A 17097-nucleotide genomic window follows, 5' to 3' on the forward strand; every position below is an offset into this window, starting at 1 on the left:
TTTTTGTGATTTTCTGGAACTGGATGGAACCGGGTTTTAAAACCCAGTTTGTCACTAATGGGTTAGATTTGTATTATTGACAAAAAATACCTCAAAGTCTACAAAGGGTTGAATCTCATAGGTTATTTAAAATAATGATATTCTTTTTTATTGTGTTGGACAATAAATAACCCACTTTGAAGAATTAGTTTACACTTTTATCAGACTGTTTATAAAGAAATATTGCACCTTTATTATTTACAAATTTGTAATTAAAGGTGGGCGAGAGATGGGCCATCTAAAGTTACTTGGATACTAATAAAATAACCTGTTTCTAGCTTTGTTATTGTATTTGGTTTTCAATAAAAAATATTACTTATTTTATCAATTTTTAAGTAACTATACATTGGTTTACATCAAGGATATTGTTAAAAGTCAGCTTAACCGTTAGGAAAAATAGAGAACTATGTCAAAAAGTTTAGTTTTAGCTATAGGAGGAAAAAAAGACAATTAACTGCACATTTATATAGTCCGGAAATTTTTCCCCCAAACTAGGACATAGTTAAAATTTTCGGAAAAAGCCGTTTTTTAAAGAACGAGAGACAGTTTTGCCCTATATTTGAGATTATATTAATGAGATGATGTTAAGGTTTGATAATCTGATGAGAAATTTTCTCGTTCACAGTCCCTTTAAGCAAAGCTAACAAATAAAATTATGAAATATATCAGGGCTATAAAGAGATAAGACAATGGCCGATAAATTAATGCACATCCATAATGATGACGCTCTAAATAATTCCTTCTGTAGATAAAAATTAGTGGTTCCAACATTTATAAACACAATTTAATCAACCAATCAAAATTCAGTAAAAATCCCCAAAGCCAATGAATAAGAAATTGTTGTTGTAAAACTTTGTGTACTATTGTAATAAGCAGTCAGTTGTCTCCTCCCTCTCTGGATACGAATACTAACTAAAAAAGAATAAAATGCGATGGTACTCTACAATTCACTTTTCTGCCTGTCCGTCATTCTGTCCATGATTTTTTATGATTTTCCAGTATGGCTACGAAACCAATTAATATCCGCTGGATCAGACCCGTCTAATCCAAACTTGAAACCATGTATTGTATTGTATTATAGACATTTTTCTACAAATAGTAAAGTTAGACTGGGCCTTCGCCCCTTCAGGACTAACAAAACTGGAAAAACAGATCTACTAATCTTGGCTGTATATTTTTGACATTGCCAGTTTTCATCAACCAATTAAGATTAAATAAAAGTAAACAAATTTATAAATCCAACAAATGTTTATAAAACTTTGGGTACTACTGAAATTTAAACCCTCCCTTATTATAGGTGGTAGTGCGAATGGGGCGCTTGTCCAATATTATGGTATGGAAATCACTCTTCTATGAGTACTACTAAAAATCCTACTTTTACTGCAATACACATAGACATTCTCATCGTCGGCTCATCAATTTAGAATGCTTATCCCTCTATTCCCACAAGTATAATACGAATTTGGTTGAGCTGGTGGTAGCTCAACAAAAGACCCACGTGAGGTATTATATTGCTTTAAACTAAGAATAAATGGTTGGTTATGATATTCGATCGGTATTATATAAGTATATTAAGCACTCAAGAAGGAAGATGGTTTTATAAAGTGTATTTACATTACATGTGAATAAGTTAAGTATGAAAATATTTACAGGATAAGTGATAATAATCATAAGTAGTGTAGGACAGAAAAGTGCCCCAAGTCCTAAGCATTGAATTGTGCTACGTGTTAGAATTCTAACATAAGGCCTAAGCTCAATTCATGCTAAGTACTGAGGGTCCTAAATTTAAACTACAATGCATGCCAAACAACTAAGTCATTACCTTTTAAAGCCAGAAGAACTTGATGGTTAGAGAGTCAATAAATAACTGAGATATTTTAAGAAGTGCAAGCTATAACATCAACTTATAATAAGGATCTAAGCGTTTGTCTGTTTAATAAAGTGTCTGTTGTTAACTTGTGACGTAAATCAAACTATGGTTGTAGGCATACATACTTGAACTAAATGGTTACATGATTACTTTAACAATAAACATAATGTTTTAATCAGCATATAACATTAATAAATCACATACAATTTACCATGATTAGGCTAGCATTACCCATATATGGTATTATATTGGTAAGAATAGGCCTATAAATGCATAAAAGTATACAAAAGGTGCCTCGGGGCTAGCTAAAGTAATTGTGTCTCGTGCCTGAGTTGTGCTTAATAATTGCAGGGGCACGTCAATCAAATATTTAGATTCTACTCTTATATGGTGTAAACTTTATATTAAACATAGGTGGATAGACTAGATGCGAAGCATTTCTGTAAAAGTCTTATTCGTACGTTCAAAGAATTTTGAAAATTGGGGATCGCATCTCCATAGGCATTATTATTAAGACATAGTTATAGAAACCTGCAAACCATAAGAGTGATTTCTTTTAGACATACATATAGACTTCTACCAACCCTTTTTGTAGAAAACGTCGCTTAGAAGCAATAACATTTTGTATGTATCTTATCAATTTATATTGTACTAGCGGCTTCGCCCCTAGCCTCTAGGGGCTTTGCCCAAGAGGTGATAAAAAAAAATTATTGCGAGAGACCATAAAGGAACATGGAAATCTCCTTCAAAAAAAAAAAAAAAAAAAAAAAAAATGGGGGGGGATTTTTTGGTTTTTGGGGGGGTTGGGGGTGTCCCACCCCCCGAGAAAATAGCTTAAAACCACCACAGGACCAATAGGTAGATACCCTGAAGGGTAGAATCCGATCGGTTCAGTGGTTACCGAGATCTTAAGGGACAGACAGACAGACGGACGGACAGACGGTCAGACGGACAGACGGACAGACAGACATCGTTCTACTTTGTATTATAGATATAAAAAGCTTTGTCAAATGTTTTAAATGGACATTCAGGACTTTCTGATATCGATTACAGGGTGCTACTGTCCTTCTCATTCTGTTTTCTCATGTTATTATAGACAGAATTTATTTAATTTTTTGTCCATTTTGCCCTCCCTGTATACAACTTTTATTGTACCCAGGGAGGTAAGGAACATAGGACTGAAATTACCTTCCTAGCTGGTCCAAAACCTCTAGGTACTTTAATTCAAGTTTATCGCCACCAGGGATCTGATGGGTTTAAGACAATAGCTGATAAATGGATGTACATTCCCAAAAATACCTCTACTGTAATTTGCCATCAGTGGTTGAAACGTTTCAACCAGGGATCGGAAGCCTCACGTAAGCCGCGCATAAGCCTCAGTTTTAAACCTGCTTGTGAGCAGAAAAAAAAATTTTAGAAAGAAGGATTGTCTGCTAAAGAGCCGTTTCATACATCCAGCTGAATTTTATAGTGATAAAATCACGATTTCACTGAGGCTTACACGCGGCTTACGTGAGGCTTCCGATCCGTGGTTCCAACACTATACTAAATTAACTAACCAATTAAAATTCAGTAAAAGTCCCCAAAGATGTAAAGCAAACAAAAATGAAAACATTATTGTAAAACTTTGGGAACTAGCATAAAGAGAGGTGGACAATGGACTGTTTATTACACTAGTCCCCAAAGTTTTACAATAACGTTTTCTTATTGGCTGGCTTAACAACTTTGGGGACTTTTATTGGATTTTGAATGGTTAGGTTATTAAGTACTAGCAGCTTCGCCCCTAGCCTCAAGGAGCTTTGCCCCATGAGGTAATTTTTTAAAAAAAATTTAAAAATACAAAATAAAAAAATAAAATTCTGGTGCTGCGCCCATAATTTATGAGCATCACCAGAATATTTTTTTTTGGGGGGGGGGGAATTTTCATTTTTTGGGGGGTTGGGGTTTCCACCCCTCAAGAAAATAGCTGAAAACCACAACAGGACCAATAGGTATATACCCTGAAGAGTAGAATCTGATCGGTTCAGTTGTTACTGAGATCTTAAGGGACAGCCGGATGGACAGACAGATAGACAGAAAGACATCGTTCTACTTTGTATTATAGATATATAGTAGATCAAAATTCAGTAAAAGTCTCCAAAGTTGTTAAGCAAACGAATAAGAAAATTTATGTTTTGAGATTTCTAATATAAAATTTTCTTTAAGATAAACATTTTCTGAAAAAATTGTTCTAGCTTCAAAAATAAGGAAATTACATCCATTTAACATTTTAATTAACCTTAAAAAGAAAGTTGTTAAATGAAAGGGTGAAGTAAGCGAAAAATGACTTTGTCTCACTTATAGTCGGAAATTTATTATTTAACAGGGAACATGCACAATTTTTTTTGCCATCTAACTCTAATAGGAGCTGAGATGATATGTGGGGGGGGGGGGGGGTGTTGAATTATTAAGGTCCGGAAATGGGCCTGATTGTTAAGTGTTAGCAACCTTTAATTTTAGGTCCTTTTTTTTTCTTAAAAACTTCAAACTAATAAAATATAAAAAAAAACTAACTAATATGTACAATTTCTACTATGTCGATTTAAATATATGATATGTTATCTTGAATGTAAAATTCCAGATTTGTCTCTATTGAAAGTAGAATGATACATTACTATTATGTCGATATAAATAAGGAAATCAATGTTTATGAATACGCTGATATGTAAACATGAATGTATGATTCCAGTTTCGCCTCTATTGAAAGTGGAATCTTACATTTCAAAAATCGTATCGGTGTTGAAGATATCTTCACCAAGAGAGGGGAAAGTGGAAGGGTAGATTACAGTTTCAGAGGGTCCAAACCATAATCATAGATTATAGTTCTGCTTCTATAAAAATGGATTCAACTCCCTAACTGTTCTTGTTCAGAAAAAAGTACATTTTTATGTTTGTTTTGATAAAAAGAATGTTTATTGATGTTATTGATAATGAAATACATTAAAGTATATACATACATTCAGGGCTCGGCAGCCGCAGCCAATTTATGTCCCGATGGGATAAAGGAAACAGTCGGTTTTAGACGCAGCTGTTGCTGCCTAAATGAGGCCAAAGGCCGCAGCTGCAGATCATTCCCTCAGCCGCTCCCGCCAAAACATAATTAAGCCGCTACAGCAGCAAAATTTTAATTAAGTTGTTTTCAGCCTAAGTTGTGCAGCTGACGAACCCTGCCTACAATATTCTACATACAAAACATAATCTGGAATTTTTCAATGTTCAACAGCAAAGTTTGGCCGCTTTTTAATTAAATGAAATGTTCTTTTAATCTGACACAAGTAGCGCTACCCCTCGTTCTCAGATATCATAGAAGTTATAAATATTTAAATATATAACTGGTGCTATTCATCAGTTCATCTCAGGTTAGGTTAGGTTTTATAAGGTACAGGGTAACCCAGAAGGGCCAGGTGTTAGTTATAAAGAAACCCCTCATCCTTATTTTCAATTTATTCCACAAAACTTTAAGTAAAGCTTTAGATATTCAAGAAGGAAGAAGGTTTTTAACAAACAAACAAATAAAGGTGTGAAAGGAATCGATTATTACGTGGAATGTCTCTTTATAACTTTTTCTACTCTTATTGAATAACAAATTAATGTTCTTAAAAAATAAAGCATCGCTGAATCGGCTACAATAGCCAGATAAAAAAATTATTTTGTTCAAATTTATCTATAAAATTATAGAAAATTGTTCTAATATAATGGGAGGGTTATTATTATAATTTATTTCATTTTGTAGATTTTCCTATATGATTTTCAAGGATTTTTTACAGAAACAATTTTGTTGATCTAGCTACCATAGCAGATTCAGCGATCCTATTCTTTTTAAAGAATCCACCTCTGTTTGATCGAAAATATTATTGCTGCGCTTCTTAAAGACACAATTTCTTGCTTTCTTATATTTGTTTTTTTTTCCCAGAACAATTAAACTTGAAGAGTAGTTTTGCCTGTGGAAGAAAGTAATTTTTACCTGGAATATACATCATGACAGGAAGCTCTGCATCCATGGATATTACCCATCCTGAAATTTAGGAATAAAGATTAAATTTTTACATTGCCTCATACTTAAAAAAAATCCATAGCAATTCCTATTAAAGTGTCTTGTCGAGCACAGAACCGCCCCAAAAAGGGTGGGGCATGCCAATCCCTATCCCTTATTTTCAATTAATTTCAAATAAAGGGGGGGGGGGAGGGTCAGTGCTCGATGGACACTTTGAGGGAAAGTAACATATACCTTTTAAAATATAAATAATTTGTTAATACTAATTCTAAAACGTCTGACTGTCTGAACCATTTTATTGTTGTGTGTGTTTGTTTGTGTGTAGGGGGAGGGGGGGTTTTCAACAGTCCTCAAAATTATATTACTGATCCTATACCCTTATTCACTCCCTAAAGGGTCATACCACCCAGAGAAATATCTGTGCACACGAGTTATGTCGTACCTTTTAAATAATGATATAATTTTGATTGACCAGGTAAAAAATACATTACTTTGTTTTTAATAATTAAAAAATTTCATGGCCATACAAATTTATTAAATAATAAACAGAAATAATTTAAAGCGAGTCTATTCTACAACTTTGCCGGTTTGCTCGTTTGAGACTTGAGAGCAGAGGTGTGCAGACGGTGGTGTATGAAGGGAGGGGAGATGTAAAAAAAATTTGTGCTCTTCGAGCATCAATCTACAAATTTAGAGACGCTTTCTTATTTTACTAGTGACGTATAGTAATAGCAAGAACAAACAGCTAAATATTCTTATAAAGTGTATTAATTCAAGACAAGATAAACATACAATAATAATATTAAATATTAAGACAACTATTCACTTTTATGTTCGTGTCGTGTTGCAGAGCAATGTCTTGCTCCGAAACGGTTGACACAAGAACTAAAAGCTAAAATACAAAATACATGCATTGCTCTTAAGTCAGGAAGAAAGGGACTATACATCACATTTCTCCCTGGCTTTAACATGAACCTGGATTTCAAACTGTAATATTTCAGATTAAATATAACAATAGGTTTTTACATGTTAATTATCATATACATATTATGAGTAGCGTTGAACGCTTATTAAATAGATAATAATTGATCTGGTATGACACCTGCCATATTTTTTTTTTTTTATATATATTTTATTTCCAGATCTTTAAACACTTCATATACATTTTTTTTTTTTATTATTTTGGTTCATTAGAACTCTTTTGTGTTTTTTTATATATTCCTTTTCTCTTTATGTGTTTTTTTTTTCTTTTTAATATTTTTTTAAAAAAAAACATTGATTAACATATAATCATTGAAAATGCATTGATTAACACATAATGCATTAATTACATAGTTATCATAAATGCATGATATAAAAATAACACTGGTTAACATATAACCATCAGATTTAAACATGGTATTATAGAGCATTAATATGAAACATTAATTTTAAACCTTTTCGAGACTACTACTGCCTCAACAAATATTAAATACATAAAATAAAATAAAATATGAATTAATACACATAAACTATAATTATTACTTTCTTTTTCCAGACGTTCTGCTCTTCTTGCCAGATTCCTCAATATCCATAGACATGATAGCTTCATCATCATTCACTCCAAGTTTTGCGGTCTCATCACACAAGCCGTCTTGAGACATCCTTGCCTCAGTATCACCAAGCATATGGAGACATCTTTCAAATCCACTAGTAACCGCAACCGAAATCGAGGTTGCAACGTTATCAACCTCCTCCTGATTATCCAAAATCTTTTGATGCTTACGACTAACCTCCTCCCCAAATTTATCAAGCATCATCAATATTCCAGGCGTGTGTTCCATCCTCATTTCCTCCCTCACTTGTTCATCAACACGCCATTGCTGACCTGACAATTCAAGGTCCAGACAAACAGGAATGTTCGGATTTAAGGGCTGATCCATCTGAACACAAACAGGATCCCCAAACCGAGTAACCAATTTGAAATCACCCTCGAACCACTCATTTACTTTGTGTTCAGGATTAAACTTCCACTCAATATTGGTTGTCAACAAACTTGTATAAACTTTTCCATCCAACTCCAATCTAAGTTCCTTTACTACATTCTCTAAAGTAGTATCTGGATCACATAACAATATCTGCTTGGCTAGAGTCGGACGGAGACGCTTGCAGCGCATCTGCATTTCCCAGGTCAAAACTCTTGCGTCTACTTTATCATTCACCAGACTACCTGCGTATGTGGCACTCACCAGGTTATCAATTATTTCTCTTTGTCCATCCAATCTAACATAACGTATCTCAGCAGGCATCTCTCCACTGGTGATTAAACTCACCGAATTCACATTTACAATGCGTGGAATGTAGACCGATAAGTTCATGTATTCATTCACCTGAATAGAGTCAATAAACACTTAAGCACTCAAATCCTGTTCAGACTTTCCATCAAGCCAATCTTTCTGTAACTCGAGCAAAGTTGTGGATGGCATCTGCTTCAGAATAAAGGATACTTTATTCACGACGTCTTTCCAATGTGCCAGGAGCCGGATAGCTGACACAACCTGCGTCTTCAACCTCAGATCAACGCTATTACCCACCGTTCTCAACACCGTCTGAAGGCTCATTCGCCCATCTGCAGGTATGACGTCAATTTTTGAAAGTTGATACCAATCTTCAAGTTCCCCCATATGTTTGATTATGGGTAACAATTCGCCCAACGTTTGACAGCTTTTTCTCTCATCTCCATCCAGGTATTCAATCTTAGCAAGCAACACCAAACTTGGTAAAATTTCGCAAACAAGCTTAGAGAGAAATATGGTTGCACTCAACTTATTCAAACTAGTTGTCTCATAAACTATTATCAGATGCATAATCTCCATGAAAAACACTATCCTTACTAATAGTAGAATATGTAGAGTCTAACTTAGTTTTGTCAGTCGTATCATTCGTATCTATACTGTCAGAAATATGAGTACTTTCCAAAGTATCACTAAGATCCTCAACTAAATCATCTAAATTTTCATTATCCTGAGATACATTTGACCTTTGCTGTGACAACCCAACACCCAAAAAAGATTCCTCCAAAAAATCTGGTGTTACCTGTCCATCCTTCCGCCTTCCAACCACTTCTGGACTAGCGCCACAACTATTCTCCTCTTCAGAAACGCCTGAACAAGTTAAATTTCTTAAAGTATTGGGAAAGTCATAGTTTACTTTCAAGGTATTATCCACAGAGAAAAACTCATCTGTAATCACTAAGTCAATCTTTTCATCTGGAGTCAAGTCTAAAGTACTCTCAATAACATATATTTTATCCCTTGGTACAATTCTTACCCCTTTGTCTTTCAATCTACACTTTTCTAGGGGTTGAATCTCGAACAAACTGTCAGAAATTACTTTTGTCACTAGACACGGACCCACCCATAGTGAGCAGAGTTTACGAGCTACACCAATCGTTGTGACGTCATAATAAATATAACAATAGGAATTTATAGCTATCGGCCGACCTATCCTTTCTGTATTTTCTACCTGTAAATACTTCTCAGTTCTCTCTTGTCCAGTTCTCCAATTTCTGTCAAGGCACTCCAATAACTCTGAAAAATTCATATGTTTAATTTTCGAGCGGGTTAAAGGATCAAATGAGTCAAGCGGAAGCTTAGGGTTTCGTAGAAACATCTTGAAATACGGGGAACATCCTAACCTCCGGTTGAAAGAAGTGTTCATACAAAATTGTGTAGCTTTAAGTTTATGAGCCCAATCTCCATCTTGAAAACGTAAATCAGTCTTAAGAAACGAATACACCGATTGGTTGTATCTTTCACTATAATTCGAATTTGCTGATCTTGGAGGGATAAAAATTTGTTCAATTCCCAACCTTAAACAAACTTCCCTAAAAACTTTTGATTTGAAACTTTGTGCATTGTCAGTCCTGATTCTCTCGCATAATCCCCAAACAGAAAATAAATTAAACTTCAAACATTCAATAATTGTTTCAGCTTTAACATCCTCAATAGCAAACAACCACACATATCTAGTACAACTGTCAACTACTATTAAAATATGCTTACAAATGACTCCATTATATTCACACTCATTCAAAGGACCTAAAGCATCTATGGCCAACTCTGCCATAGCTTCTCCAGCCAAAGGAGAAAATTCTATATTATGATTATGTTTTGGTTTTTTACGTCTATTCAAACAAATGACACAATTTGCAACTGCCGCCGCTACATATTTAGACACATAGGGAAAAATGAAGTGACGATTAATCCTGCTCAAAGTTTCCAAATAACCCCTATGCCCCGCTGTAACATCTGCATGAGCTAACAAGAAAACTTTATTGTACATTCCAATAGGTACCACTACCCGTTCAATAAATTGAAAATCTTTCTGGAGCCGCATAGGTGAAGTCAAGATAATTAAACCATCTTTATAACTCAAATGTTCAAAAAATCTTAATATTTGTTTACCACGATAAGGCATTTGAGACAATTCTCTGGACGTAGGTTTTACATTATTTACAATAAATTTCCTCACCTCAACTAAAACAGGATCCTTCTCCAGGCTACGACTAAATTCTCTCGCCTTCAATCTGGATGCTATTTGACTGGCCGTCTCTGCTCCAATTCCTGCAATAAGACACAATTTAGGATCTTCCAATTGATATACAGTATCCAATATTAACTCTCCTTGTTCGTCCGTCGATAATTTAGATATCCTATCTTTACTATCCTCTAATGCAGTACGTGACAATATATCAACATTAGTATGCATCTTGCCCTGCCTATGTACAACCTCATAACTGAAGGTGGATAAAAAGTTTATCCACCTTATGGTGAGACCAACAAAATATCCGTTCTGCCTCCAAGTAGATAGATGTTTCAGTGCAGCTGAATCAGTTCTCACGATAAACTTCTTGTGTCTCAAATAACATTCAAATCTTTCAACAGCATTTACTAATGCACATAATTCTCCTTTATGCGCTGCATAATTGGCTTCATGAGTTGAACAAACACGTGACCAACACGATATCATCTTCTCTTGTCCATTTTGTTTTTGACTTAACACCGCAGACATAGCTGTAGATGACCAATCTGTATCCAACACAAATGGTTCAGCCTCCATCCTCCAATCCGGGAATGATTTACTTATTTCTTCACAGAACAATTCTCTAGTCTTTGTAAAGGCTTCCATACTTTTTTCATCCCATTCTATTTTACTACTGTTTCTGAATTTGTTCAATGGTGCCGTAATATCAGAAAAATTCTTGAAATATGAACCATAATAATTTATGAAACCAGTAAATCTTTGAATATCTTTACCTGTTTCAGGTACTGGCCAATTCTTAATCTTTTCAATATATGCTTGGTCCATAAATATGCCTTCTGCATTTATAATATGGCCCAGAAATTTCACTTCCTCTGCAAACAATGTACATTTTCCAAGATTAATCTTGAGGCCTGCTTCACAGAATGTTCGTAGTAGAGTATTCAAATGCTCCAGATGTTCCTCCACATTCATACTATATACAAGAACATCGTCCAAATAAACTAGGCAAAATGCCCTTAATTCAGGACTCAAATCCATTACTCTATCCATCAACTTTACAAATGCACTTGGAGCATTGGTCAATCCGAACGGAAGCCTCTTGAAGCAATACTGCCGTCCATTAGAACAAAACGCTGTATATTTCCTGACAGATTCCTTCAAGTGCATTGAATTATACGCCGAAGTAAGGTCAATAGACGTGAAAATCTTCTTTCCTCCAAGTTTGTCAAATAGCTCACCAATATTAGGCAAAGGGTAACAGATCTTCTCAGTTATCTCATTTAACGAGCGGTAGTCCAGGACAAACCTGACTTTCACCTCGTTAGTATTTCCAACCTTCTTCTTAACAGCAAAAATTCCAGAATTAAACGGTGAATTACATTCTTCTATCACATCTGTTTCCAACCATAAATCAATCTGTTCTTTTAGTTTCTCTGCATGATGAGGATTGAGTCTAATCATCCTATTTTTGAAAGGTTGAGCTCCAGGAACCAACTGAATGTCATACTCCTCCAAAGTACAAGATCCAATATCCGTAGGGTCAATCGATAACGCCTTGAAATTCTTTAAAAACAAACCAACTATTCTTCCTTTCAAAGAAACATTATCTTTTAAAAACGGAACTTTATCCAACTTCAATTTATCTTTAATAAAACGAATCTTCTTTAATGTTGTTGACACATCTTCTTTAACTCTGTTCTCTTGCAACATCGCTATCTTCTCCGCCAAAAACAAATTTCCAACCAAAGTACCAGCAGGCACAGATTTCTTAACAGTTTCAAAATTCGTGATTTTAGTCATAATTTTACCGTTTTTTCCCACCTCAGTAATTCCTTCATTTATCAACAAGTTGTTTCGGCTACAGTAACCTTGTCTAGGAGCTATATAACACAACTGTCCTTCAGGCATATTTCCCTTAGTTGAAACTTCTACCACCACTGTACTTAATGCTGGAATTTCTATCCGATTTTTCAATGAACAAATCCATTTTTGGTCTTGTAATTCAGCTACATTAATCTCAGGTTTCTTAGTTCTTGCTTTCTCCAGTTTCTCCAAAACCGTATGAACCAAATTCTTCACTACAATTTTTCTTTTAGCTACTAAATTCACACTGATTCCATGCATCTCAATCCTGTTGCCGTCTTTGGCAAATATCGTCTTCACGTTATTTTTGTTCAGCCAATGACTGCCTAGATTCATAGGTACAGTCATGCCAGAAATAACAAAGCAATCTTCTTGAAAACTGTGACCTCCAATCTGAAATTCAACATTCCGAACAACACCATCAATCTTGATGCTGGAACCCTGCACGCCTGTTGCTTTCGAATCCGTTTCTTCAATCATACAATCAAGCTTTCTAGCCAACACTTGAGATATCAGGCAGCCTCGTGCATTGCCGCTATCAATTAAGGTCAGGATTTCCATGCCACCAATCTTCGTTGGAACGTAGACTTCAGCCGCTCCAGCCGCCATCTCAGAATCTTCATGAAACTTATAAACAGCTATCTAACCAACACCAGCAGTTATGAGGTTGTAACTATCCAATTGTCTATCAAATAACTATCTATCTGTCTACAACAAATAACAAAATAACGGAATAAAACAAATCACTCACCGACAATATTTCATCCACCAACAGAAACGTCCAAAATATCTCTTACTCCACAATCAGTAAAACTTCTCTCCGGCCAATCTAAAATATTACAAACTTTTAGATGCCAATTGATGGATAAATCACTGTAAATAAGAATTAATATCGATATTAATATATATATATAACAAATTTTTGCAAGACTACTTTTCGAACAGCAATATATATATATAATGGTAATCAAATATTAACAACATAAAACAAAATCTTAACAACTCACCATCAAATAAATAATGATGACAGTATCTCCCAATCACCACAAATACTCTTCTCAGCCAATCTAAAATAAAATACAATTATTTTAGATGCCATATTTAAATGTTTTCACTGAACAAATAAACTTGCAACACAATAAAAGAAATTGTATTAAGAAATATGACATGATCAAATATTATCAATCACCAATCAAATTAATCTTTCCAAATACCATAAGTTCAATTCTTTTGTGATTCAATAAAATATTACCTAACAAAACTATTATTGTCAGATTAAAACTGAGATGTATAGAAGGTTTAAAAGTCGAAATTCAACTAACTATATATCTCAATACCTGAGAGCACCTTCTTGCGCAGCTCTGCTTCTCTGCGCAGCTCAACTTTCTGCGCATGGCGCGCCCCACGCCTGATAATCATTGCAGCTACCTCTCTACACCACCCCATTTTGCGCATACCAGCTCTGAGAGATAGTGCAAATTTCTTTGCAAATATGTTCACTCCCCCTTTTTCTCAAACAAAAGAGACAGCTCCACCATATCTGCACATACCAACTCTGAGAGATAGTGCAAACTTCTTTGCAAATATGTTCACTCCCCCTTTCTCCTCCAACAAAAGAGACAGCTCCACCATATTTGCGCATATCAACTCCGAGAGACAACCCCTCCCTTCCTTCATAGAGAGAGACTACTCCACGAGACATCTAATGCATTATAACAATTTTGCTTCATGAAATTCTAAACTTCATAAAAAATTTTGCTGAATCAACATTACTAAATCGCAATATAATTGTTTTAAAATCGAATACTTTAAACCACAATAACTGACTCAACTTTTAAAACAATTTTCCACATTTCATCAAAATTTAATAATTTTAACATATCTAATTTCACATTTTTATCAAATTTGATTCAATTTAAAATTCAATTTAATATTTTTCAATAGCAATTTTACAAAATTGTATTCCTAATTCGTTTTTCATTTTCACTTTTTATTATTCTTATCTCTGTTAGACTCCACAACAGTCTGAAACAAAAATGAATTTTCCTAATTTCAACAAAACATAATCAAAAACTAAATTAATTATTTTGATTTCCATTATAACATAATCTCATAATTTCATATACGCTTATAAACAATATGTTATCTTTTCATAATTCAAAATAAACCATCAAAATAAATTATCACAAAATTAGAGTTGCTTCGTTCACTCTTTATCATTAATTTTGTTTTGTTGTTGTTTATTTACAATGCGCATAAATCAAAACAATGCCGCGTAACAAGTAGAAAATGGAATAAGGTTTTAATGATTATAATACATACAAAACATTAATACCATAAAATGTCATCTATAATAGCATTATTCCATGCCTCAACTTCCGCTACAAGATCGTCTTCATAATCACTTGCCCCTAAACCATCGACATGCGCCACTTCCTTCGTATCCTCCCCTTCTTTCACCTCTCCTTCAATTTCACCAACCAATTTCTTTTTATCAATACTATTTTCATTCTTTTTAAAACTCTTTTGCCCCGTCTTATAAGGAACAAAAGGCTTGTTTCCCCACCGCAAAAAGTATTTTCCTTTAGGATTAGGCAACTTTTTATCTCTAATATCAAAACAATCCCTCATCATGTGACCTTTTCTGTTGCAATAATAACAAATAAAACCACCTTGAATTGCGCCAATTAAAGGAATAAGTTCAGCTGGTCCACCAAATTCATCCGCTAAATCAATTTCACATTGATTTATTTCATATGACAAATTATCTTCATCACTAACCTGATCAATAGTTACAGGATTTGACTTGGAACCAATGCCACCAACCATCGTTTTAGCCAAAGCCATCTGGTTTGTTGTACATCCTCTAGCCATTGACCCTGAAATTTGGTTAAATTGTAGCCCTTTAACAATCAATTGTGCTTTAACTATTAACTCTGTCCGAAACTTCGTTATCATTCGCACTTGTCCGTCACGCTCCAAATCCAACGCAAATTGACGCATCTGATTAGCCAAAAGTGGAGATAAGAGCACATTACACACTTGAGAATAGAAATCCATAAACATATCATCAGTTGGTTTCGGATACGCACGTTTCCAGAAAGATAGTATCTTATCAAAAAATGCATCAATCTTATCATTCTCATGTTGCCTAACACTCAAATACGCATCTTTACACACATTTTTCATGTCGGGTGGTAAAAATATCTCTCGCATCTTACACAAGTACCCCTTCAATGTTAATCGTCTATTCTCCATGTCAGCAGGTTTTAGTGTATAACCACAAGCGGTTCTTACACCCACACACTTATCAAACAAAATTTCCTTACACACTTGATGATTAGTCATATGATAACGTCTAGTAGTCATCCAAAATCTCTCCAAATAATCATCAAAGAAAATCATATCATCGTCAACCGCAAATTCAGGCGCATTTTTTCTGAACTGATCATCAAGCTTAGCACACGTTTCATTGTACCTATGAACATTCTCCTCCCCCTGTGAAACATACAGAGATCTATCTGGTACATAAACAAGAGATTTACACCAACTAACCTGCAACTCACTCAGTCCAGCTTCAAAAAAATTGAGCGTATTAAAATCCTCCGCTCTAACCTCAGAAAGGGCTGGCCACCACATGAGAACTCCATTGTAGATATTATCCACAGCATCAACCTTAGACAACTCCCAAAGTTTTATGATCTTATCCTCATGATCTTGCATACCACCAAAAATAGTTCGAGAACCACTAGCAAACAAGTTAGGCTTCTCCTCTGAACCTCCAGATCCTCCAGTCGTTCGCTGCCACGGCATAGAGTTTTTCAACCCACTCTGCTGGGTATTCGAACCATTCTGCTGGTTATTCGAACCATTCTGCTGGTTATTCGAACCATTCTGCTGGTTATTCGAACCATTCTGCTGGTCATTCATACTATTCTGCTGGGCAATCTTTTCTAGAATTCGCTGCTGGCCAGTCATAAACTCATCCACAACTGTCACATTCTCGGTTTTGATATCATTATCAACACTAGGCACCACCACCTTATCAAGACGATCTTCCAAATCGTCCAACCGAGTAGCCAGTCCAGTAACCGCAGCACTATTAGTATCAACATTATCCGTCAACTCCTGAATTTTCGTCTCCAGCGGCGCCATACGCCCACCCAGCTCCGCCGCCACATTATCAATTCTAGTCCCAAGAGCATGAACCTCATTAATCAAATGCAAGTCCTTCTCATCCTGAGACAACTTCCTCCACTCTTCAATGGTCAAGCCCATCGTTCCAACACAAAAAACACCTGAACAAACTAAAAGAAAAGAAATAATACAATTAAAAGAAAATCTGAGCTATAGATTCGTACTACACTACTGCGCCAAAATGACGTATAGTAATAGCAAGAACAAACAGCTAAATATTCTTATAAAGTGTATTAATTCAAGACAAGATAAACATACAATAATAATATTAAATATTAAGACAACTATTCACTTTTATGTTCGTGTCGTGTTGCAGAGCAATGTCTTGCTCCGAAACGGTTGACACAAGAACTAAAAGCTAAAATACAAAATACATGCATTGCTCTTAAGTCAGGAAGAAAGGGACTATACATCACACTAGTCAGTGGGTGGAGGGCGTATACAACCCCCTGACACTCAAAATACACCCTTTTGTGGTCTGTAATACACCGACACCCTCCTAAAACCCAAGGGGTGTGTCAAAAGTTTTGGGTACGCTGCGCGCAGCCTTTAAAGTATTATATATTGAATT

General features: G+C 35.0%; 2 protein-coding genes across 2 annotated transcripts in view; both read right to left on the minus strand.

Annotated features, from left to right (window-relative positions):
* LOC145334989 (uncharacterized) overlaps positions 1-17097 on the minus strand; it is a 155809-nt gene that overhangs the window by 105890 nt on the left and 32822 nt on the right. The window lies entirely within an intron of this gene.
* LOC145334972 (high affinity cAMP-specific and IBMX-insensitive 3',5'-cyclic phosphodiesterase 8A-like) overlaps positions 1-17097 on the minus strand; it is a 108304-nt gene that overhangs the window by 65583 nt on the left and 25624 nt on the right. The window contains exon 2 of the mRNA XM_080180618.1: positions 5913-5963. Coding sequence (XP_080036744.1) covers positions 5913-5962 — 50 coding nt within the window. The 5' untranslated portion in view covers position 5963. The remainder of the gene's footprint in view (positions 1-5912; positions 5964-17097) is intronic.

The sequence above is a fragment of the Acartia tonsa genome, chromosome 2 (assembly GCF_053477335.1).
Source record: "Acartia tonsa isolate MP-2025a chromosome 2, ASM5347733v1, whole genome shotgun sequence".
Taxonomy (NCBI): domain Eukaryota; kingdom Metazoa; phylum Arthropoda; class Copepoda; order Calanoida; family Acartiidae; genus Acartia; species Acartia tonsa.